This window comes from Chiloscyllium punctatum, chromosome 24 (genome assembly GCF_047496795.1).
Source record: "Chiloscyllium punctatum isolate Juve2018m chromosome 24, sChiPun1.3, whole genome shotgun sequence".
In the NCBI taxonomy this organism is placed as follows: Eukaryota; Metazoa; Chordata; class Chondrichthyes; order Orectolobiformes; family Hemiscylliidae; genus Chiloscyllium; species Chiloscyllium punctatum.
In genome coordinates this window covers 55,123,428-55,149,887 of record NC_092762.1, presented here as the reverse complement: position 1 = coordinate 55,149,887, position 26,460 = coordinate 55,123,428, and the positions used below count along the sequence as shown (strand labels likewise).

At 41.7% G+C, this 26,460-nt stretch overlaps 1 protein-coding gene across 8 annotated transcripts in view; it reads left to right on the top strand.

Moving 5' to 3' along the window:
- Window positions 1-26,460, top strand: part of sema6bb (sema domain, transmembrane domain (TM), and cytoplasmic domain, (semaphorin) 6Bb) — a 559,267-nt gene that overhangs the window by 275,422 nt on the left and 257,385 nt on the right. For 6 of the 8 annotated variants that reach the window (XM_072593857.1, XM_072593856.1, XM_072593858.1 and 3 more), the window contains 2 exons: window positions 3,238-3,372; window positions 15,371-15,488. In XM_072593857.1, coding sequence (XP_072449958.1) covers window positions 3,273-3,372; window positions 15,371-15,488 — 218 coding nt within the window. In that variant the 5' untranslated portion in view covers window positions 3,238-3,272. The remainder of the gene's footprint in view (window positions 1-3,237; window positions 3,373-15,370; window positions 15,489-26,460) is intronic. The other 2 variants (XM_072593864.1, XM_072593863.1) reach the window with 1 other exon arrangement.

The following is a 26,460-nucleotide window of genomic DNA, read 5'->3' as shown; positions in this document are numbered from 1 at the left end:
TGAACTGTAACATGGAAACAGGAGCAGTGCAGAAAGCCCCATGGCTGACCTGTGACTGCTTGCTGCCCATATCCCTGATATATTTGGTGAGCCAAATCTCAAGTTTAAGATTAACTGATCCTCAAATGCAAGAGATCTCAAATTCTGTGTGGAATGTGTGGAGACCCACAATGCCTCTTTTTGGGAAGTTCTCTCAAACGTCAAGTCAATCAGGGCCTGCAGCAGAGCTTTCTCCTGAAATCAAGGAGTCTGGAGATGTAAGTCTCAGCTACCAGTGTCGCGGGGGTAAGGTGTTTGATGTAGAAAAAAACTGACATTGGAACCCCGGATCACAGACCAACCTTGGCCACAGATAAATACTGGGTTCACAGTGTAAAGGGAGAAAGGTGTGAGGAGAGAGCTGTGACTGTCAAAGCACAGAATGTGGCTCTTAGCAGCCTCACATTTCCTGGTGTCAAGTCCCTCAATCAGGCAGAGTGACCCTGATAAGCAGTCCACATAGTTTATCTGTTATCCATGTCACATGGCAACAGGCCCTCTTGGACTGGGTTAATGCCAGTAATGGTGGGAGTGAAGCTTTTAAATGGTCATTAATTGATGACTTAAGGGCCCCAATTGGCAGTGGAGTGGGAAGGTCAAACATGAGCCTTTTGTCTCTTTCTTAAGTCGAAAGGAGTCGGAGTTCAGGTATACCACTGTCTTGCCTAATTCATGTCTTTTACCTCCAGACTTACCACCAGAGAGAGCAGAAGATTCTACCAATTTTGTGTAGAAATGCTTTCTAATTTTAACCCACAAAGTGTGGCTCTAAATTTCAGACTATTCGAGACTACCCAGCTCAGGAATAATTCAAAAGCAAAACTACAGATGCTGAAAATTGGAAATTAACCCAGAAAGTTTGATGGAGCATCTGAGAATGGTAAAATAGGCTTAATATTTGTAATCTGTGACCTACAGCACCCTCTCCAAGACCAGTAGTGGCCTCTCTGAGGTGTGGTGTCCATTGCCCTAGTGAGAATCAGTACTCCAGGTATGGTTGCTTTCCACACTCTTTCAATCCAATTGTCTGGGATATAAAGGCCAGCAATCCCATAAACTTTTTTTTCTCTACATGTTCGTAATATTTTAATGACCTATGTATGTAAATCCTTAAGTCTATTTGGCTTCCATTGTTTCTAGGTTTTCACCGTACAGAAGGTTCTTTTTAGGTCTAAAGCAAGTGACCTTATAATATGTTGCATTAAAATCCATTAAGCACAATTCTGCCCATTATCTTCATCTATCACTGTCTCTTTCTAATGTATTGCCTCTACCTGCACCACTTACAACATCACCTATCTTTGTGTCATTGGTAAATCTGGATATGTGGCTTTATATCACTTCATCTACATTGCCAGCAGATATGGTGAATTGTTGAGAACCCAAGACAGATCATTGTGGGAACACCGCTAGCCTCATCCAGCCCACTTGAAAACCTGCCCATTATTCCTCCTCTCTGTCTCCTGCCACTCAGCAATTGCCTAACCAGGTCAATAATTTTCATTGTAATTTAGCTAGCAATGTCATATGAGGGACTTTATGAAATTACTTGTGGCAGTCCATATAGATATCACCGAAGATACACCTTGATCTACGACTTAGTTCATCTTCAAAAATATTCAATCAGGTTTGTTCAACACAACCTGCCCTTTACAAATCCGCGTAGGAGCTAATTACTGCAGATGCTGGAATCTGTACTGAAAACAAAGAATGTTGGAAATCACAGCGGGTCAGGTAGCATCCATGGAGAGAGAGGAAGCTAGCATTTTGAATTGAGATGACTCTTCATCAGAGCATACTAGCTCATCCTAATCCACGGAACATTTTTAAGGTTTTCAGTTCCTCGATCCTTGATGACAGGCAGATAATTTCTTGGAAACAGATGTTAGCCTAACCCTTGTTTCCCTCTCTCACCTTAAATTACAAAGTGGCCAACAAAATTTTCAAATTTAAAGAAATAATTCCCTAATCAAGAGAATGCTGCAAGATTATAAATTGGGCATCAGCAATGTTTTTCACCTGCTCTCTTTAAAGCCCTGGGATAGAAACTCCGAAAATGGAAAGAGTCTAACATAATTCTAACACTTGTAATAACGTGATGTACATAAGCAATTTTAAATGCTACTCAATGACAAATGAACATATAAGGATAGTTAGCCTGTTTCATTATGGAGCTTAGCGATCATTTTTTTCTGCAATTTAATTGAAGTATTAGGATGGTTAGAATTTCACTGCAGCAAAAGTTGGTTTTCTAAAGAAGTTAAGAAGATTTCTCTCTCGAGTATTTGTATGAGGGAGTGTGTTGGATAATAATGATCTAAGAATTGAGATGCCTGCTATCCTCCCTCCTTCCCTCCCTACCTCCACCATCCTCTTACCTCGTCTATCCTGAAGATGCTGACACTGGGTTTGAGCTCTGCAATTACTGATGTATCAGGCATCTTACCCAAATAACCATTCTTCTCCTATTAGGTAAAAACAATGACTGCAGATGCTGGAAACCAGAGTCTAGATTAGAGTGGTGCTGGAAAAGCACAGCAGATGAGGCAGCATCCGAGGAGCTTTTCCAGCACCACTCTAATCTAGACTCTATTCTTCTCCTATTGCCAAGAGAGCTGTTTGATTGTAGTAGGTATAACAGGGTGTTTGCCTGACTTTGTATTCCATTGATATCTATAGATATGTGTTCTCCAGTTGGAGTCACTGGATAGTGATTAAGAATAGAAACTCAACTGGTTTCCACCCCAGCTCTCCGATCCAGAGGTACTTTAGGGCCAGTTGTTTCATGAAAGTTGGTGTAGTGTTAAATCAGCAACCTCCATGCAAACCAAAGAATTGAATCTTTATTTGGCTGAATACCACACTGAGCACTGCACTTACCATTCAAAGTTTGTGTCAGCTTAGTTTTGATGTTTAATGCAATCTCTAAGACAAAGAAAATCATTCATTCGTTCAGAAATCAGAAATCTACCATTCCATTTCAAGCTGCAATCAAAGCTAACTCCTGGGGGACACTTCTGTCTGTATCCAATGTAACATCAAGACTTTTGTTCTCACAGAAAGCTCACTGGAGAGCCTGTACCCAAACACAGCCTTTTCATTAAGTAAAACTGTTCCAGGGAATGACTAGGTTCACTAACTTTAAATTAATATGAAGCTCCTCTGCTAACTGCTGTGTTTTTGTGTCCTTGCCCCCAGACATCTCTGAAGAAGGCCACATTTCCTCTCTCACTATGAAGTCGTTGACCTTCCTGTTCTTCACAGTGCTGTCTGGTCTGGCTGCAGCCACTTTCCCAGATGATAGTGGGCCCCTGAGCACTGGCTCTGTAGACTGTAAGTATATCGCATCACATTTATTGTTTGAAAGAATAGTAAATTTGCAAGAGGCTAGAATTCATTTGGCAAGGGTCAAGCCCATCATTGACCTTCCTGGGAAATCCTTAACCTGCTTTTATTGGAGGGGCAGAGAGAAACTTATTGTTTTCTGAACTTCTGCTGAAGGTGCCGTTATAAGCTGAGGCACTGTTCAAAATGTGCAGGTGCCTGCTGAGAGACCACTTTGCAATCTTCAATGCATTGTGGCAGCTGCTCGATTATAACAGTTAAAAATCACACAACACCAAGTTATAGTCCAACAGGTTTATTGAGAAGCACTAGCTTTTGAAGCACTACTTCTTCATCAGGTAGCTGATAAAGGAGCAGTGCTGTGAAAGGTAACGCTTCCAAATAAGCCTGTTGGATTATAATGTGTTTTGTGTGATTTTTAACATTGTCCACCCCAGTCCAACACTGGCTCCTCCACATCATTATTATAGCAAGCATCACAACCAAGCCTGCTTCATCCGGCCAACAGACATTCGTTCTAGCAGGAGTCACTAGGCAGGCAAGAGAAGGTTTTCAGAAGTTAATTACTTCTCCGAATAACAGCTACAGGGGAGAGAGGTGGAAAACTTAGAGGATGCAAATGCCTATGGTGTTTTAAAGACGTAATGACACAAAAGAGTTCCATCGAGTCTGTTCTAGGTCTCTGTAGAACATTGCAATTAGTCACAGTTCCCCTTCCCTGCAAATTTATTTCCCTAAAATGCCCAATAATTTCCTTCCGACATCCCTGTCTCCGCTTCCATTACCCTCAAAATTGTTGAGTTCCAGGTAATCATCTGCACACGACAGAAAAACAGCTCTTCCACAAATCAGCCTGAACCTCTTACCTAAAATCTTACATCTGAACTTTCTGATCCTTTTGCCATCAGCAATTAGAAACAGCTTTTCCATATCTACCTTATTTAAACCTGTCATAATCTCATCGACCTCTATTAAATCCACTTTCAAACCTCATCTTCAGAACTAAAAGGGGGTAAAAGATGGAACAGAAGAAGGTCAGGGATAGTGTAGAGGGCAGGAGCAATGTGGGCGGCACAGTGGCACAGTGGTTAGCACTGCTGCCTCACAGTGCCAGAGACTCGGGTTTAATTCCTGCCTCAGGCGACTGACTGTGTGGAATTTGCACATTCTCCCCGTATCTACACAGGTTTCCTCCGGGTGCTCCGGTTTCCTCCCACAGTCCAACAATGTGAAGGTTAGGTGAATTGGCCATGCTAAATTGCCCGTAGTGTTAGGTGAAGGGGTAAATGGGTCTGGGTGGGTTGCGCTTTAGCGGGTCGATGTGGGCTTGTTGGGCCGAAGGGCCTGTTTCCACACTGTAACCAATCTAATCTAAATGATAAAGGTGTCCTAAATGAAAAACAAGGGAAGTGGTAATGGTTGCAATAAAGAGACAACGGGAGGATAGGGTTCATGGTCTGGAACTGGTGAATTCAATGTTGAGTCTAAAGGCTGTAAAGTGCAGTTGAAGTGTCATCCCTTGAATTTGTATTGAATTTTACTAGAATACCATAGTTATTGAGCTTGAAATCAAGGTGGTGAATTAAAATGGTGAGCAACTGAAGCTCAGTGTCAAGCTTCTGAACTGTATTGGTCTCACCAGTGTTGAAAGAACCTCACTGTCAGCAGTAAATGCAGGATACTGAATTGAAAGAAGACTGCTTCACCTGGAGGGAGTGAGTGAGGTTTTGGAGGGAGTGAGTGGGGGAGAGGGGAGGTTGAAGAGCCAGTGTTGCATCTCCTGCAAGCTGCCATGGGAAAATGTCACGATACTGGGGATGGTTGAGAAGAGATTGGTCCCTTTGAGGGGAAGGGAGGGTAAAATGTCTGAAGTGGTGAACTCTGGAGGTGGCAGCAATGATGAAGGCTGATGTTTTGAATGTGGAAACCTTCACATTTCTCCACAAATCCCTCATTTCTTTAACCTTTCAAATATATTTCCCCTCAAGCATCCCTCACAACTAAATATCTAAATGTAGGCACAACATTTCTCACCCACTCAAATGGAAAGAATCTGCAACTTCAAAAATAAATCTACAAAGGCCAATTAATCACTCCTAAAGGATGAGACAGGCAGCCACACCTTCCTTTCATCTGACATGGTCTATCAGTTTTGAGTCTAGGTTTAATCCTTAGGAATTTTATGGAGATGCTACGAAGAGTGCTTGACCTTAGTTCATTGTCCACGCTGCTCGTTCACTGTTCAGGCAAAGACCACCCTACCATGATATCAGATAAATGACCTCTTGAATTCATACCTTAAAAAGCCTTCTCATCACTCACACAGCTTCTCATTCACTGCCTGAGAGCTGTATTTGCTCTATTTATTGTGGGAAGGTGCTCACTCAACAGCAACAAGTCATGACCTTGGGGGAGTGGCATTCCACAGTGAAGTGAGGCTTTGTTTTATTGACAGGTTTGGGCAATGCATCATTGTTAAATTAAGGGGCTTCAAACATAGTCTGATGAATTTCAAATGAACTAATGGAAATATATATGATAGACGTGAGCCAGAACACTATAAATGGTGACATGAGGAGATGGTGGAAATGTTACAGGGCTTATTTACATATATGCTTTGAGTTATGGGTGGACTTAAAGGGTGGGAACTATTTTGAAGCCCACAATAGGCTGTGTGATTTCCTTTGACCTTCGTGTCCTATGTTGACCTCTGACAGAACTGTTGTCGGAATAGGGTAACAAAGAGCCGAAAAGTGAAAGGCAGGCTACATGACGGTCAGTGTAGGGACTGAGCTTTTTAGTGGATATACACTGGAATATTATATTAAAGAAATGTACTTGATCAATGGAGTCGTATACTGTGTATTGTAACATGTTTGATACACTTGATTTGTCCTCTCAAATTACTCCCATTGCCACCACAGTAACAAACATAACAATAATTATGAATGCCTATTTAATTTGCCACTCTTTGCAGATTAATTTGAGTTTCTTTCACAATCTTTATCGTATTTTAAGTCAATGTTGTATTAAAATTTTATCCAATCACCAGAGGTAATATCTTTCTGACAATTCAAGGGACACAAAATGTCTGCGTTCCATTACTTTGAGTTACAGACTGTCACAATATAGATTTTAATATAATTCCCTGCACATCAGGTACCTGATTGTTGCTGTATGGTCAGGGCAAGTAGTGCTAAGTGCTCTCTTAAATGGCAGGGGAGGAAATCTGTGCATGTATGGCCTAAGTCTCTCACAAGCATTGGTTAATGAATAGCACTGGGACACATTATTAAGAAAGTGCTCACTCATGTTCATTATTTGTGGCTGTTTTAGTTCCACCATCTTTTTGAAGAGCTGGTCCACGCTGTAGTATGATGCACAACTGCTTGGAACTTTTAAGATTCCTGCATCTACATAATAAGAACCCTGACATGATAAGATATTAAGTGAACAGGAATGCTTTTCACCTACTCGGCCAGGAGTGGATGGGTTGGTGGGGGGAAGAAGGGACCATATTTGCCTCTATTTTACGGGCAGGCTGACAGGCCAAAGGACTGTCAGTCAGAAAGGCCAGCCTGAGAGATAGACAGGGCCATTGTGGTGGGAGAGATAAGAGATGTGGGCAGCACGGTGGCTCAGTGGTTGGCACTGCTGCCTCACAGCAGCACGGTCCCAGGTTCGATTCCAGCCTTGGATAACTGTCTGTGTGGAGTTTGCACATCTCCCTGTGTCTACATGGGTTTCCTCCAGATGCTCCGGTTTCCTCCCACAGTCCAAAGATATGCAGGTCAGGTGAATTGGCCACGCTAAATTGCCCATAGTGTTAGGTGCATTAGTCAGAGGGGAGGGGGGGACAGTGGGTTACTCTTTGGAGGGTCAGTGTGGACTTGTTGGGCTGAAGGGCTTGTTTCCACACTGTAGAGAATCTAATCTACTCAAATCACAGGGAAAGTGAATGGAGGTCACTTCCAGCAGCTTCTGCCTCTTTTTAGCTGTTCTATTTCCCAACCCTGAGAAAGTCAACCATTAAATTGCAAATGGCTGCCGAAATCTGAAGTTGATTAGAATTAGCATGTCATAATTCCTAACCCGATTCTTGAGAGCAGTTTACAATAGGGTAATCAAAAGTGAGACTCTTCACCATGAAAGATTTCATTGTCCCAGAGGGTTTACAGGCTGCTCCCTCATTAGAGAGACACAGGCAGTGATGAGTTTAACCTGGAGGTCACCACACCTCAGGTGAGGGGTGAAGTTGCAGAAAACGGTCGTGAACTCAGCAATTGAACCCACATTGCTGTGGACCACAAACCAGCCGTCTCGTCAATCAACTTCCAAGTTACGTTTCCCATTTTAAGACTTTAATTCCACCCCTCTCTCCTACCCTATTCTGGTTTAAAATTCCCCTGAGTAGTGCAGAATTTCTTATTAAAATAGACTCAGTACTTGCTAGACATCGAAGTGTAACATTGGAGAAATATCAGGAGTATGGACCCAGTTTATTTCTCTCCATCAGCACTGAGGTTATTTCTACCATCCCTGACCGAATTCAGCATTGAGCTGTGTAACATCTGAAGCTTCCCAACTCTGTATGGTTCAATAACATACTTTTTACCGTAATCCATTGAAGGGAACCTTTAGCTAAGCAAATAGTGTTTTTGATGTCCAATCTGGAGAAGATAGTTGAGATTTTCGTTGTTATTCAATCGACCCTGTTAGTTGATGGCAACACTACCTGGTGTCAGATTTGTTCCATGTCCTGTTTTCATCCTGGCAGTGGTTGTAATGTTACAATTGACCACAGTGACTCTGGTTGCAATAAAGTGAATTGAAGTTAGTCAGAAAACTGCACCTTATTGATATCTCTTGGAAAGGACAGTATAGCAACAACGTGTCCTGACGAAAGGGTTTCAACCCGAAACGTTGACTTTCCTGCAGCTCGAATGCTGTGCTTTTCCAGCTTCACATCTATTGACTCTGGCTACCAGCATCTGCAATCTTTCCCATCTCCTAGTCTATCAACAAAATAAATTCATGAATCCTATGCTTCAAACATAGAGCTCCACTTGAAACATGAATGCAAGTTAAAGCTGGGACTCCTGATTCCTTCAGCCAGACTTCATTCCTGCTGGATCGGTGAAAGTACATCCGTATCCATCCTAGATGCAGAGACATAAAAAAAATCCATTGCGCAAATAAAACTACATTTAGGTTTTTTTTAACATGTCACCTGTCGTATGTGCATCTTCAAATAGATCTAACTCAAACATTTATTTGGCTGCACAGATGTTTGCTTATTAATTACTGTGGTCAATAGGGGTAATTTAAATAAATTTTCAGGAAATTACCCCATTGTGCTTTGTGACATCTTTGGCAACGAATCAGGATTATATTACATGCATAAGAGTCATTCCAATTCTGTTAAACATGAGTAAAGTTAGACTGCATTGCAATGAATATAAATGACCCTCATCAGCTAATTCTCTTGTTATAATTGCATTCTTTATAGTGCAATTGGAATTTTCACCGATATACAGTTCCTAATAATGCTTCGGGTTGTTGATTATTGGAACTGATTCAGAGCAGCATTGCTGGGCAGTGACCTTGTGAATTCACCCAATAAAACACACAAGACTGAAATTAAATCTCTTAGCAACATTCTTCTTGGTTGTGTTTGTGTGTTTAGTTTTGAGTTATGTAAATTCCAGTTGAATGAGGCCCTTGTGAGGTCCTGTCCAGTTCTGATTCTGGTTGTTATGTTTTTGAAAACACCTTTGGTGTGTGTCAGTAATGCATTGTGTTAACGTGGTGAACAGATGTGAAATTTTAATGAGCAGACTCTGGAGTCTGTGGGGTTGGGAAATCTACCCTCTTTTGCTGCAAAGCTACCCCATCTCTGGCAATTAATATGCAGTTATGAATTAATTAATTTAGTATCAATAAATTAGTTGACTGAAATACATTTTTCCCTTAAAAGTTTTCATTTCCACCCATGCATTTTCAGATTCATTATGTTTACCCTGTGGTAACAGTTTATCACCTAAGAATTTCAAATGGATACACTGCATGAGTGAGCCTCAACAGGGCATTTAACATTTGCTCAAGCCATTCAGCATTGCAACACGGTGTTTCAATCTATTCAGTCATAATGTGTTGGACTGGGGTGAACAAAGTTAAGAATCACACAACACCAGGTTATAGTTTAATAGGTTTACAGAGGAACCTCGATTGTCTGAATATCAATTATCTGAATTTCGGATTTTCCAAGGAAGATTTTGAGGACCTGATAGAACCATTACATCAAAAATGTGTTTCCAACACTGCTGTCTTTAAAAATGAACCTGGCTTACTGAAATGCTGCTGACAACAATCCTGGACATCGATGGGAGCCCAGGCACAGTCTAAAATGACTGACCGCCCACTCTCTCTCTCTGTCTCACGTGTATGTGTGAGAGAGAGAGAGAGAGACGCCCCACAAAGGCAGCAGCAGTCTTACTGTTGGTGTTCAGCCTGGCTGCCCCGGAGAAGGGGTGAGGGGGCAGGCGGGGAAGGGGAGTAGCGGCTGGGTCAGACATGGGAGTGGGGCCATGGACAGGGGTCACATGGTGGGTGGGGTCAGACGGGGTGGCAGTGTTGGATGGGGTTGAGGAGGCGGATGAGGGGGTGGGGGGCTCGCGCACCGTATGCTGCTGCCTAGTCTCCTGAACGGGGAGTGGACTTTACAGAAAATTCAGAGTCCCAGAGGAAAGGCATTGAATCAATTAACCAAATAATCAATTATCTGAACAAAACAGTGCCGGCCCATCTCGTTCAGCTAATCGAGGTTCCTCTGTATTTGGAAGCAGTAGGAAACACCACCAGTGGCAAGTTGCCTTCCAAGCCACTCACCATCCTGACTTGGAAATATATCATCGTTCCTTCAGTGACATTGGGTCAAATTCCTGGAACTCCCTAACAGCATTGTGGGTGTAGCTACAGCACACAGACTGCATTGGTTCAAGAAGTTCACCACCAACCTCTCAAGGGCAACTAGGATGGATAATAAATGCTGGCCTGGCCAGTGATGCCCCAGTCCTGTGAGTGAATTATTTTTTTAAAATTATAATTTAAAAACAAAACTTTTGAAGACAGGTTACTCGCCCAATATCCAACCCACCCAGGATAATCAGAAGTGAGATTGTTCACTGTGAAAGGCTCCATACTCCCAGAGATTTTATGTGCTGCTCCCTCATTAGAGAGGCACAACCAATGATGACTTTAACCTGGGGGCCACCAGTCTTGGATGAGGGGTGAAGGTGAATATTGCAGTGGTGAACTCAGCTGATCTGGAAATTGAGTTCACACTGCTGCCACTTTGCATTACAAACCAGCTACCCAGCTGTTGAACTAGCCAACCCCCAATGGAGTCAAGTTCGATTTCCCACTTTTAGAAATTTAATTCCATTCTTCTCTCCTACTCTCTTGAGGTTTAAAATTCCCTGAGGGTCTGCAGAATATCTGATTACAATAGGCCTAATTAGTGTTGGATGTCCAAGTGTAATGTTGGACAAATATCAGGATTGGGAAACCCAACTTATTTCTCTCCATCAGCTCTGAGCACCACGGAGGTTGTTTCTGATCTGGAGGTGCCGGCATTCAACTGGAGTGGACAAAATTAAAAGCCACACAAGAGGTTATAGTTCAAAAGGTTTATTTAAAAGTATAAACTTTCTAACATCCCTGATTGAGATCAACACTGACCTGGATAAAACTTGAAGCTTCCCAACTCAGTTTGGTTCAATAGCATTCGATTTACCCCTGAGCCATTGAAGGGAGATGTGAGCTGAGAGATATTGTGCAGTTGTTGGAAGTGCTGCCTAATGTCAGGTTTGAGCCATGGCCTGTTCTCTTCTGGACAGTGGCTATAATGTGGTGCAATTCTTGTGACTCTGAGCAAAATCAAATTCTTTGCTGACAACCTCATCTTCCTCCATGAATTTTCCCTTCTCTTTACAAATGTTATTGGAAATCCAGAACTCTCCTTACACGCGCAAAAACACACTTAGAAAATCAATTATGGCTGGTGTCAATTTAAATTTTAAAACTGGGATAGATGGATTTTTGTTAGGCAAAGTGATTAAGGATTATTGGTTAAGGCAAGTAACTGGATTTAAAACACAGATCAATCATTTTCCATGACGGTTATATTAAAAGGTTCAAATTCCAAAGGGCATAAGTTGTCATTAGGAAGTTAGTCTTCTTACTCCTTTCATACAATGGGAATATTTTAATAGGACAGATCATCAAAGAAATCTATTGAAGTCAATGGTGTAAGTAAATTCAAGAAGGAAGGAAATTATCAAGCTAGAGAGGGTTCAAACGAGATTTACCAGGATGTTGCGAGATATGAGAGATTTTAGTAATAAAGAAAGGCTGGATAGGTTGGTACTTTTTTCAATGGAGCATTGGAGGCTGAGAAGTGATTTTATAGAGGTTTGTAAAATCATGAGGGGTATAGTTAGGGTTAATGGTGGGTGTCTTTCCCCTAGGATGGGAGACTTCAGGACTGGGGGCATATTTTTAAAGGAGAAAGATTTAAAAAAGGCAAGGGGGCAATTTTTTTACACAGAGAGTGGTTTGCAAGTGGAATGAACTTCCTGAGAATTGGTGGATGCAGGCACAGTGACAAATTTTAAAAGACATTTGGATAAGTACATGAATAGGAAAGGTTTGGAGGGATATGGGCCAGGAGCACGTAGGTTGTGTTGGTTTAGTTTGGGATTATGTTCAGCATGGACTGGGTGGACCGAAGGGTCTATTTCCATGCTGTAAGATTCTGACTCTATAAGAGGGAGAGGGTAATGAGAGATGTGGTGAGAAAGCAGGAATATCTGGTTAGGATAAAACAGGGATAAATTTTAGGCCTTTTTAAAAATCTCAGATCCTTAAATTTTTGCAAGAGATTGCTAAAAATGTCACTTTAACATTGTGAGGAAGAAGAGTTACAAGAACTGACATATTGTGGGTAATTGGGATGGGGAAGAAGGGCATCTGCACCATGCCCAACAAAATTGATACAAATTATTTATAAACTGAGTAATGATTTCATTTCTACGTGGGGAGCTTTCACCACATAACTGTAGAGTGAACCTCAAGCGAGGGTAGGATATTAGAAAATTATAACTAATGACAGTAAATTGGGTATTATTGATTATGCTGGTGATAACTGTTAAGTTGTTTCTGTTGGGAAGTAGGCACTTGATGTTGGATGCGAATAGGATCAAGCTTGGTTTGGTGCAACCTCCCTCTTGTGATGAGCTTTAAATGAAGAGATTTAATTCTGAGTGGATGTTCTGTCTGAGAGGCTGATAATGGCTAATGCATAAAAGCAATTGTATCATAATTACAGGCATGGTGAAAAAGCCAATGTTATTTTAGGATTGCCAGTCATTGGTTTAGTAATTGCAATTAAAAACAAGGTTGTTTATTATACATTTTTACCGTATGTGCTTCAATTATTATCAAGGTTAACACATTTTACATGGCCCCCATCGTATAATAATGTTTTCCCACTCTACTTTCACTCACTGAACTACAATCTAATTACCTTATTCTATGAATGCAGATTAACATATCACCCCAGTTCCTCAGAAAATGTAATTAATCCTAGGACCTGTGGTCATTAACGCTGACTCTGTAAGAACTCCCTGTATCCTTATCTCTAACCTACACATCCAGTTTGATTTACATTATCAGCTCCTGCTTTTCCATTTCTGAACTAACTGGCTTCAAGACAAATTCAGCCAAAGTAGCCAGTTTCTTGCTTTGTTTGGCGAATGATAACATTCTCAGATCAACCATATCCATATGGGTCAGATGCACAATATAGCTCCCTCAAAACCCACTCTTGATTGAGTACAGTTTAAACCACTGCCCTTCTAGTACCTCATCCAAACCACCAATCCTCACAGGTGAGCTCATTATTCTGCGTATGTGTGAGTTCAAAACAAATGGATAGTGACCAGGGGCCAGTGACCCAGTCAATGTTTGCCCAACAGTAAGTTGTTAGCTGTGACAGTAAGGCCAAGAACAGTATCCGCCATTCTGGTGGAGGGTAATTGGGAACAGAGAACCTCCATGTAACTGTACTCCAGCATGAATTGAACCTTCAGAAGAGACTGGGAGACAAACAAAATCCTGTGAATTATATTTGAGGCTGCAATGAACTGTGACATGTTTAATTATTTGTGTTGGTAATCGGAAGTTACTGGCTGAGCCTATTTTTATTGTTGTGTTGTGGTCGAGTTATATAGAATGGAAACAGACCCTTCAGTCCAACTCATCCATGCTTCCAGAAATCACAAATTAATCTGGTCCCGTTTGCCAGCACTTAGCCTATATCCTTCTCTTCCTATTCATATATCCATCCAGATGCTTTTTAAATGTTGCAATTGTACCAGACTCAACCATTTCCTCTGGCAATTCATTGCATACTTGCACCACCCTCTACATGAAAAGGTTAGCTCTTAGGTCCCTTTTAAATATTTCCCCTCTCCCCTTAAATCTAATTCCCCTAGATTTGAACTCCCCTACCCTGGGAAAAAGACCTTGGCGATTCACCCTATCCACCCCCTCATAATTTTATAAACCTCGATTAGGTCATCCCTCAACCTCCGCTCCAGGAAAAACAGCCCCAGCCTATTCAGCCTCTCCCTGTAGCTCAAACCCTCCAACCCTGGCAACATCCTTGTAAATCTCTTTTTCTGAATCCTTTCAAGTGTTTGTACTTATATTTTGTGATGCTCCTTATTAAATGGCTGTTCTCTAATCTTCATTTGCTTTATCAATTCTGTTAATGCTAGACCACTCTGACAGTCACATAAAAACGTCTCTCCTTGGGTTTGGCTGGAATCTGGTAACTTCAGTCACTTGTAAAATGAGGGTGCTCTGCGAAAACCCCTAGTGCAGGCCATGTTCCTGGTCTATGTTCTCTAGCTCTACCAGAGCAGCAGGGCTGTTGCTGTTCCACCTGAGGAAGTCAATCAGCAAAGAACTGATTGGAGGAACTGATGGATCAGTGTAACAGGAGATCAGTTCCAAGCTAAAGCCATTTTGTTTTTTTTTGAGCACCTCTTGGGTAAGCGGGACTTGTGCCCAGGCTTTCTGACCCAGAAATAAGGATCACCACGCCATAAGTGCTCTACACGTAAGCCATTTTGGACAGCACAGTAGCTCAGTGGTTAGCACTGCTGCCTCACAGCACCAGGGAACCGGGTTCAATTCCCACCTCGGGCAACTGTCTGTGTGAAGTTTGCACATTCTCCTCGTGTCTATGCAGGTTTCCTCCGGGTGCTCCGGTTTCCTCCCACGGTCCAAAGATGTGCAGGCTAGGTGAATTGGCCATACTCAATTGCCCATTGTGTTAGGTGCATTAGACAGGGGTGAGTGTAGGGCAATGGGTCTGGGTGGGTTGCTCTTCAGAGGGTCGGTGTGGACTTGTTGGGCTGAAGGGCCTATTTACACACTGTAGGGAATCTAATCTAATCAAAAATTCCTTATGCAGTCCATCTTGAAAATGTTCCAAGACCCTAATCTCTTCTGAAAGAACATGTTTTATTGTTTTTAATTTGGCATTTTTATTCCTTACATTAGGGTTTTATTTGCATCAGCATTTTGGTGCCAAGCTACCGAAAACCAGAATATTTCACTTTAGTTCAGTTCTGTGCTGACTGAGTTCCTCTCAGCCAAAAAAAGGCCTTAATACCATTGGGCCCCTTATCCACTATCCACTGACCTTCAGATGAGGGAAGCACAATTGGACTGAGCTGTGATGCCATTCCTAGTCAATAAGCCCATCTGCACTCAGTATTTAAGTCTCTCATGAGAAGATTGGTGATTGAGTAGGAGAGCAGAGGTGGACTGCTGAACACAAAACCTCAACCTACCACGAATCAGAAGGTGAGGACAGAGTAAAGTTAGAATCAACTACCCTTTCTTTTCTCCGCAGATGTGAGGCAGAGTGTCGCCTTTGTAGGAAGTGGCCCCGGAACAAATCCCGGTCTTGGAGAAAGTCTGGATGTTCAGCGGATACTGAAAGTGAACAGGACCCTCTTCATAGGTAGCAGGTAAATACATTGAAGACTAACTGCGATTCAACTCTTATCAGTTACTGGTTTCAGAAATTTGTAGTAATTCGCAATTTTGTTTGTCAATGAGACTGTCATGCTCTGCAATCTCTGCAGGGCATTTTTGTTTTTCAAGCGAAATGTCAGTCTGTTGGCATAAAAATGTTCAAAAAGCTTTGGCTGCATTAACGTTGGCAGAGAATCTCTGATTTAAAGTCTATTTTCTTTCAAGTTCCTCAATAGTTTAGTGTGTCAATACATGACCATGCTGTTCAGGAAGATCTGAATTTCAGTGGCCTAACCTGTGCTGGCCTTACCCAGAACATACCTTTACATATTTAGCAAAGCTAATGGCAGCTAGATTAAAATTATAGGAAGTATGTTATAGGTAACATGCTTCATGCAAGAACGATGCTTTATGCTGCTTTTATGAGGCAGTTTCTTATTTGTCATAAATAAACAGCATTAATTTGTTCAAGGAGTAAGATTAGCAAGATGATTCAGACAGGCTGCAGAAAATCATGTTTAGGAAATGAAAATGTCTCAGTGATTCAGTTGAAGGTGCTGGAACAAGTGTTCACAATCTCACTTTAAATAATGGCTCTTGATGGTCTCAAATATACTAACAGTTGGATTTTACTGGGTTTACTCCCAAATGTGCCCTGGTAACCAGAATAAAAGAATAATTTAGCAAGATCAGAATGATGTGTAGAGCATCAAGTGTACTCCTTCCACAACAAAATATATTTGGATTCCATTCATCTGTCCCATATGAGAGAAACATAGAATGCGTATTAAAAATGTTTGTTTAGTGTTACCTATATAGAATGCAGGTGATTCCCCATCAAAACATTTATCTGTCTAACTCATTATAGGGAATTAAGTTAAATAATACTATTCTAGTGCAACAGCTTGCATTTATGTAGTGCCTTTAATGTAGGAAGACATCCCAAGGGATTTCACAGGAGCAAAATTAGCCAACTGATTTTTGGCCAAAGGGAAAGATATTGATGCAGATGATTAAAAACGTGTCTAAGTTAGGTTTGCGGATTATTTTAACAGAGGAAGGAAAGGTGGAGAGATTTAACATTTTAAATTCCAAAGCTCAAGCTCAAGATCAAGACAGCTGAAAGCGGGGTAAAGGGAGTGTTCAGAGGTTGAGGAATGAGGGGCTCTTGGAGGATTGTAGGTTTGGAGAAGTTACAGGGATAGGACAGAGTAAAGTCTTGGAGCAGTTTGAGGAGGAAGATGTGAACTTTTAAATAGGAACAATGATAGATACAGTTCGACAATATGGGGCAGCAAACACAGTGGTGACAAATGAATGAGACATTGTATTAGGAAACTTGAAGCAGGTTTAGATGAGCTCCAGTTAAGAAGGGTGGAAGGTCAGAAGCAGGAGGTTATTGTTGGAATGTTTGAGTCAAAAACTAACAAATGCATCTATGGGAGATTCAGTAGGAGAAAGGTTGTGTAAAGACAGTGATGGGGTGAAGGTACAAGTGGATGGCTTTTATGATGGAGAAGATGTGGTCAAGTAGGACCTAGGTTCAGTCTGTAACAGTGGCTAAGGACTGAGTAGTTGTGTTGGTGAAATGGGAGTCTATATCTCTAGAATTAAGGCATCCAAAGTAGAACATGATTGTTTCACCATTACTATCATTAATATTGACAGTTCTATGTGGCAGGAACATGGAGATCTCCAAGTACTCTCCTCTGCTGTTAGTCATTCCTGCAACATCAACAGTGGGATCAGATCATGGCTCAAAATGCATCTTCAGGAAAGCATGCTAAAAGTTGGGAAAGCAATTTTCACAACCTCTGTCTCTGGGTACCTTTTTGGTCAAATTAAACTTGTCCCGTTTCTTCCCATTACTGCTGTTCTATTAGTAATGAATGTTTCCTTTAATTAATATCAGTTGGGCAGCCAATCAGAAAGAGACCTCCGCTTGGGAGTTTCCTTGTCTGCAAATCAACAAGTCCACGCCAACTCTCTGAAGAGTAACCTAACCTGACCCATTCTCCTGCCCTAACATCCTATATTTACCCCTGAACAATGAACCTAACCTACACATCACTGAATACTATGGGCAATTTAGCATGGCCAGTTCACCTAACCTGCACACTTTTGGATCATGGGAGTACACAGAGGAAACCCACCCAGATACGGGAGAATATGCAAATTCCACATAGACAGTCGCCCGAGGCTGGAATCAAACCTGGGTCCCTGGCGCTGTGAAGCAGCAATGCTAACCACCGAACCACCATGGTGCTCGGTGGCTCAGTGGTATACAGTAAGCACAACACCCACTACCACCTGATGGAGGAGCGATGCTCCGAAAGCTAGTGTGCTTCCAATTAAACCTGTTGGACTATAACCTGGTGTTGTGTGATTTTTAACATTTACATTAAGCCAACTCTTTAGTAAAACAGCTAATATTATGAACAGAGGTAGCTCCTGTACAATTTCTTCTCCTTTAAGTTCCTTGTGATATCCACTTTGTTCATTTTCCCTTCTTTTGTTGAGCAAGCTCTGTATAAGGTTTATTAACGCATTACATGAACGATTTGACACAAATGAATGATTTTACAGTCATGTCCTTAACCTCTGCCAGGCGATCACCAAGAAACAGTATATTATTTGCAGGAAAGCTTTGACAAAGGTGTATGAAATGCAAGTGACATAAAAATGTTAAGTCTACTTAAGCCAAAGCTTTATAAATAACCAATGACTTTTACCTGCTGGCAATTAATCATGTGCCTGTCGCGCATTCTAATGAATTAGGTAATAAATTGATGAATCGTTCCAAACCATTTTGCCTCCTTTAATTTTTTCCCCAACTCCATTTCTGTTGAATTGGTGATTGAAGTCAACTTACACAGACACTAGTGCTCGTTTACCTGGCAGTTTCCATTAGTGAGTTCCTGAGTAAGTGTCAGGAGGCAAATCAACACAGAGGGCATCATAGAAAGTGAAACAAAAGACTTGCGTTTCATAGACTCCCTGCAGTGTGGAAGCAGGCCATTCACCCCATCCACACCGACCCTCCAAAGAGCATCCCACCCAGATCCTTTCCCCCCGCCAATCCTATCCCTGCAACCCTGCATTTCCTATTGCCAATCCACCTAACCTACACACCTTTTGTCTGTGGGAGGAATCCAGAGCACCTGAAGGAAACCCATGCAGACCTCAGGAGAATGTGCATACTCCATGCAGACAGTTGCCTGAGGATGGGATCGGACAGGGTTCCCTGACGCTGTGAGGCAGCTGTGTTAACCACTGAGCCACCCATTTATAGCGCCGTTTACAATCACTGAATCTTCCAATCGATATTGCATTTTTGAAATGTAGATACTTGCTGTAATGTGGGAACTGGAACAGCAAATGAACAAAGAGCCACAAGCTGCAATGTAATAGTGATGAAATAATCTGCTTTTTGTGACACACATTGAGAATTAAATATTATTAGTCAAGGCAGCAGGCATAACTCCCTTAGCTTTCCAAAAATAATGTCATTCATCTGTTTATAGCCATCTGAATGAGCAGATGGACCCTAGTTTAAGACAAGAGCAGAGAAACCCAGCAGGTCTGGCAGCATCTGTGGAGACAAAGCAGAGGCAATGTTTTGGGCCTAGTGATACTTCTTCAATTGTAGCCAGGGAAACATTTGGTATATATGCTGGAAAAGGGAGGAGTAAAAGGGGTGGGGGGGGATGGGTGGAGTGGAGTCCAGAGAAAGAGAGAGAGAAAAAACAGAAGTTGAATAGAGAAAGTAATGGGTAATGGCGGGCCAGGGAGAAAGAAAAATTGCTCATGGAGATGATTAGTAAGTGAAAATGGATCTGTGATGAAAGCAACTCATGTGATGACAAGGTCTGGTCTGAGAGGTTTGTGGTAAGGACATGGAAGAAAGTGCTCAGGCCCTAAAATTATTGAATTCGATATTGAATCCTGAAGGCTGCAGGGTCCCCAAGTGAAAGATGAGGTGCTGTTCTGTTAATGAGATTCACTGGAGCAATGCAGCAAGCCTGAGACAGAGATGTTGGCCAGGAAACACAGTGATGCGTTGAAGTGGCACACAACAGGAAGGGATCATTTGTGGACAGAACATAGGTGTTTCACGATTGCCCAGTCTACATTTTGTCTCCACACAGTAGGGGAGACCACATTGTGTAAATTGCTGTTTTACCTGGAAGGTGTGTTTCGGGCCTTGGGTAGTGAGGAGGCAAGGAGAAAAACAGGCTTTCTGTGATTGCATGGGAAGGTGCCCTGGGGGTTTGGGGACGTATTGGGACCGAGAAATCAGCTATTTGGTTTTGTGAGAGAAGCCTTTTGATTTTGTGCGGGAGGCACAATTAAGAGAGGAGAATCAAGTGCCATTAGTGTTGGGCATGAGCTATGTCTAATGAAAATATTGGTCGATGTATTGTGGAATTTGCTGAAACATCAAGAAAATGATTTTAAAATGCAATCAGTCAACTAATGAACAACTATTTGACAAATGAACATTATGCTGTTATTAGCCAAGAATAACTTTATTGACCATCTCCAGGAAGAACATAATGTATCCAAATAAATCTCCAGGAAATCTTGATGAAAAGGGAAGTCATTGTTTTTCTTTATGATTGGTTCACTATTTATTTCCACAGAGTTGCCATGGAGGTTACGATAATTTCAATGTATCCACCCTCACCCAACAATCGCTATCTCTTCTCGTAACTGTTGTAATAATAGTTTTTCCAGCTTTATTTCTTCCTGCATTCTAAAAGTAATTACTTCAATTTTATTTGCTTTAACTTATTTTTCCTCTTATGGGATTAACATTCCCATTCCCACCCTATGACATCAACGGCAGTGACAATAGAGCTACTGTAATTGGCTTCCACTCTGGAATGGTATGTTCAAGGAAGGCATCAACCTAACCCCCTCTTCCTTATCCAATTTGGGCAACAGAGGGACATATGACTAAAAGAAAGCTTGGGTATTGTATCTGACAGTCTATTAACCCTCTGGTCACCTGAGATACTGATGGAATTGAACGTAACTGAAGTATCAGCAGAAGGCAATAACTTGAGAAAATAAAGAGATGGAGGTCTAGAAGATTCAATGAACATCAGGCCTGGTACAGGTACTGCCTATATTTATCCCAAATTTGCTCTGGCAAATCCTACATCCATGAGAGAGCTTGAATTTTTAAATGATTGTTGACTCTTAGTAGAGACAGGGATAAAAAGAAAGGAAGGATTTAATGGAAGTTGAAGTATTGAATTATAAGGCCATGGCTGGAACTGTAACGGTTCTTCATTCCTGTCACTGTACACAGTATGAAAACCTCAGCATGTTTTTTTTCCTCTGTACTAGGCAAAGAGCATTCAGTCAGTTCAAATCAATGAGACAATTGATTAATGACTAAAATGGTATTTCTTTTGAATTCCATTTTAACAGGATACCTGTTTCATAGGCATCACAGAAACAAGCATTTGGCAATTATTTATAGTTCGGAGCTGCTTTTAAGAGCATCTAAATAGATCATAAATAAAACTTAATTTATATATTGCTTTCTGATGTCAAAATATTTCACAGCATTGATTACTCTGAAGTTCAGTAGCGTTTTAAATTTTTCTGAGGGTATGGCCAACACTGACAAAGCCATTCCTAGTTGCCAGATTAGCAATTCTGGGTTTAATCAAAGCTGCAGATCACTCATGAGTTAACCATTTAGCATCGAACAGACTCTAGTGCTAGCCAGACTGAATAGGCAGGGCATTATGGAACCAGATGAGCTTTTCCAAGGAGCTCTCCTGTAAAGGAAATAATTGAAATCCAAAGGGCTGAGATTAGGTTTCTTTTTTGGCTAATGTTTGGAGGGATTCTCACCACAGGGCCCAACAAGATCCCTGGCTGTATTCTACCAAACATGCCTCATTAACTACCTACCATACCATCATGGCATCCCTCTTGATTGATTCTACCCCCTTCTGACTATGTGTCGTTCCCAGAACAATTCACTACTCAGGCAGGTATCCACTGAAAGATCAGAATTCCTCGTACCACCTTTTAAAGACCACTTTACACATGGACAAGAATCTGCAATCTGCCATTGCCCCTCACCATCACTGAAATGGCACAATGGCCATGCTGCCCATTGCACGCAACCAATATAGCTGACACTCACGTACATATAACCCCATTCTCACACCATCTACCTGTTCTTAACTATATTCCATCAAAGTCTCCTCTCTAGGTCACTGCCTCCCTGTCCTCAATGCCCATTGGACACCCGTATCTTGCCACTGTCCATTAGGGGAACGTTACATACAGACATTAAGACAAGTCCAAACATGAGCTTTTATACTAGCCGGGAAAATGGAACATACATAAAATGAATGTAGCTGCAGCTCAGTCACAATGTGAATGAAATGCTGGTAGTCTGTCAGGGTTTTCTGCAGCCAGCTCCCATCTACTGGAACAGGGGGTCAACCAGATCTGGTCTGTATTGTTGGGCCCGGTGCAGCTGAACTCTGTCATTCACAAGGAAAGCTTCCTCCAGCTCAATATTCTTATGCTTCCCCTTGGCTGACTGCTCCCATTCCTCCAGCTCCTCAGCATCTCTCCCATCCCTTCATTGCCTGCTCCAACTGGGCAGAGTACAGCCCTAGTCACAATACGTGCACCAACTTAGTGAGGGCATCATTCCAGCTGAGTGACCAACATGTTACACCTTGTGCTGCAACCCCTTTCCCATCCCAGACCCACATCAACCATTCCACTTTCCATTGCATTTATTACAGTCCATCGTCAAACTGCAACGTAGCGATGTTCCCCTTGTCTCATGACACTCTGAGAATTCGGAAGTGGTGGACGTGTTTTTGTCCTTTTAAGTTACTGTAGCTAAATGACAACGTTACCTAAGCTATCACCAATGGCATGCTCCTTTGACCTGTATTTAACATCACTCTGCAAGCATTGTATATGTGAAAAGAAATGTTTGCAATAGAATGTAGCTGGAGTTTGCAAACACCCCAACAAAGAGACACTGATTGACTCCGCACATCCTGGCTGCTGTCCCAGCCATTTTCCGGTTCCATTTCACATCCACAGAATGGCAACTGGTGGCAGGGAATGCAGCTCGCAGTGCACACTGTCGAAACTGGCCCCCACCCAGTCACGAAATATTCCCCCGCCAGAGCTGCCATGTCCCCTTTACTGTTTCCATGTGGAAATCTAGCACCTTGAGCATTGTTTCTGACTGTCCTTGCTGCCCCTTAAGCCCCAACATTGCACCTTTCACAATGTCCACAGTGCTCCTCAATACTCTTCCTGTGGAGGCTACAGTGGTGCTCATTGCCAATAAACTCTCTCCTGCACCATACCATGCCCTCTAATCTGTTCAGCATAACACCCCACACTCCCACACTCACTGTACCTGTTCCCACCTCCACAATGACTCTGGTTTACTCCACCAGCTTTATCTCCTCCACTTCTTCCGGCAGTGATGTTACTGGTCTTACAAAACAGACCATAACCCACTCCCCAAACTGAGGTGGGTCAGGCCCCCTGACAATGAGCATCCTAAGCTAACAGTGGACCTGGCTGAAGCATAACAGGCATGACAAGGTAATGCTACAAGCATGCAGCCAGGCGCCATGTAAGCGAGCACTTGGACAGCAATTGAGCAGCCGTGAGATGCAGGCTGGTCCAATGGATTGGGCCTTGAGACGCTATTTGATGCTGAATGACATGCTGATTAGTCATTGCCAATGGCTATCTGAAGTCACCAGTTACCCACGCTCATTTCCAGGTTGAGATTTCTCACCCTCTAGCACGTTCAGCGTAATCAGTAAGTTAGGAATACCCCATCACTAGCAACTCGCCAATGCTGAGTGAGAAACTTACTTGGAAAATGCATATGAAATGCAACAAGAAGTTCTACATCGGCCCTGTTGCACATCTTGCCTGCCATAGTCCTCATTGTTCAGGCCCCTCTTGCAAGGATGCCTGCCTTGAAGAAGTTTTCCACCTCTCTCCACATTGTTCCGGCCCCTACCACTTTCAGCCCAATATTACCAAATTATTGAATTTAGTTTTGCAATCTGCTTCAGTTGGATTGTGAACCACGAGTCTCCTGTTGCCTGTCAAGTGTCTAACTACGTGGGTGAATTATTGTTACATGAGAAAACATAGTCACCATCCTACACCAGCTACAACACACAAACAGTTAAATCTGTGTGTTGGGGCATTAATTAGAGGAGAAATACTGGCCAAGATGATAGGCAAATCGCACTTTCTTTTGACTCATTCTGTGGAAGATTTGGCATCCACCAAAAAGATCTTTAATTTTCTACCTCATTCGGAACAGCAGCATTTCTAATTATAACCTAAACTAACCTAACCTAACCTAACAATGATTTTTTTAAGACGTTAGGAATTTAATTCAGTCAGTGTTACTTGCACATAGAGGTTTATTTTCTACTGTTTAAACTGGTTCTAGAATATTTTCCATACAGGAGTTATGGGATAACTGGGAGAATCCCACAGAAGTGCCACATTCCTAATACAACGATGAAGAGAGGCAGTTCTGAATGGCTCCAACCCTGTTTTTAATTCTATCAGATCTTTCACTGGCAAGTGCTTGCTCACACATTCAACTCTCAGAAACCCAACAAACCACACACATTGAAAATTGCAAACACAAGCCAAATGATAGTTTTGCTAACTTCCTATTCATACCGCAAATCAATGGTTGCACATATGAACTGTGGGGAGCAAGCTGTATTGCGTGAAGTGAAAATGTGTGGATGAACAATTACCACAGAATCGATATATGAGGGAAAGAAACAGGAATTGGACATTGTAGAATTTATCAGTGTCCAATTTATCTGGACATTTATCAGATGATAAATGTTTTCTTTCATTGCATTGATTAGGGCAAGGGAAGTTATAAAAGAGCCTCCTCAGATGTAGGAGTAATATGTCAGATATGTTGTGTTATATCTCATGGTCAGTATATCATTAAGAGACATGCTCATAACATTATCACTGTATCGTAGCATGTGAGCCAAGGGTCTTATGATCTCGCCATCTGAACTCTGATTATTAGAAGCATGCACCTCTGTTGTAACCAAATAGCATAGCCCAGACACCTGTGTGCCTGTAAATGTAATAATTGTACATAGTAGCCAACTATAATAAATATCTGTTGGATCTTTCAATACCGTGTCATCCACTGCTGGTTTCTTACATTACAAGGGATGACATGAGCACCACTACATCAGGTATAATACCCTACTGGAGCCAAAGCCCACATCAGGATGAACTTTGACATTAAAAAAAAACTCCAAACAAAACTGCAAACCAGAGCAGAGTTTCAATAAATAGGGTTGGGATTTGGCGACGTGACTCTATTATCCTATCCCCACTCTAGCTGAGTAAAACTCCATCCTGGAGACACTACCCTACTAAATGTGCCCTTAATGCTGAATTGGGGGACAAAAATATGTTGGATGTAAAAAATATATTTTACAAAGGGAATTTAGGCTAATGATGTAATTATCCAAAATCAGATGGGAGTAATATGAGTCCTAGATTCTCCATAGATGAAGGATTGAAAGTTCAGTGATCAAAGTTGAGCACACAGACTTAGTAAAAATTGAATGCAAACCGTTCTCCCTTGTGCTTAATTATTGGTTGCATATTCAATGAATCATAGCGTTATGCGATATTTTAGTTGGCCAAATATTTTTAAATCTGCAGTCGATTGAGTGTCATTAAACATGTGCATAAATAAGAATGATTCAAAACAGAATGATCAAACAGGGACGGGACAGTTAATTAAATATGTAATAATGAAATGCAAGAATGAAATGTGCATGAATAAAAATGTCTTATGAAGGATAAAATAAGATTGCCAACTGTTGCAATAAAAGAGACGTGAGATACAGTGCAATGTGCAATGGCCATCTGAAATAAAACAGCAGTTTGGAAGTCATGTTCTTTGGCACAAATGTATGTGTGCTTTGAACCAAGTTCTTTTTGTCATTATGAGTCACCTTGCAATGGCCATCTTTCAGCTGGGGTCTGAACAAGGAGAAGCATGAGTCCAGTACACGTTCTGCTTTTAGAGTGAGTTTGGTAACCATCGAGCATTGCACTGAACCAGGCTCATGCTCATGTACAGGAAACCATTCTGAGGCTAACTTTACTTACACCTACCTAACAAAGATGGCAACAAAGTAAAGCTCTGATACAATGTAGTGATGACAAAAAATATTAGAGCAGACATGTTGGGGGATCTAGTGCGAGAGTTCAAGTTCAGAGCAAAGTTCACTGTACTTTGTCCCACTATGTAACACAGCCTCAACATCAAAAGTGTAACACCCATTTCACAGTGTAGGTGCATTGGACTATATGGCGGGGTCCATAACGCTCCTGTTTTTGAATGATGAATCAGGAGGTGAGGCATCTGGAAAGAAGAGAGAAAGCACTTCTACATTTTAATGTCAGTTTTTCCTTAGTCCTCACCCTTCACCACTGGAGTAAAGTTCCAAATATCATATGTGAGCCTATATAGTTAGAAAATAGGGATATAACAACTAGGAGGAGACAATTCAGATCTTCAAGCCTGCTCTGACATTTAACATGATCATAGCTGTTCTCATCTCATCCCCAACTTTCCTACCTGTTCCCCATAATCTTTAATCCATTATTATTTAAGAATCTGTCTGTTCTTCTAGTGAATGCATTCAGTGTCCCAGCATCTTCTGCACTCTGGTGTAATGAATTGGATAGGTCCATGATGCTTTGAGAGAAGTAATTCCTCCTCATTTCCACCTTCCCTTCGACTAAACGATGACCACTCATTCTGCTTATTGCCAGAAAGGATTTATTCGGGATGAGAGTTCCTTTATTTTCCTGTGGTGTCACTGAGCCTCAGTTAGAAGTTGAAATCTGTGGTGAGCACTTCAAATCCTA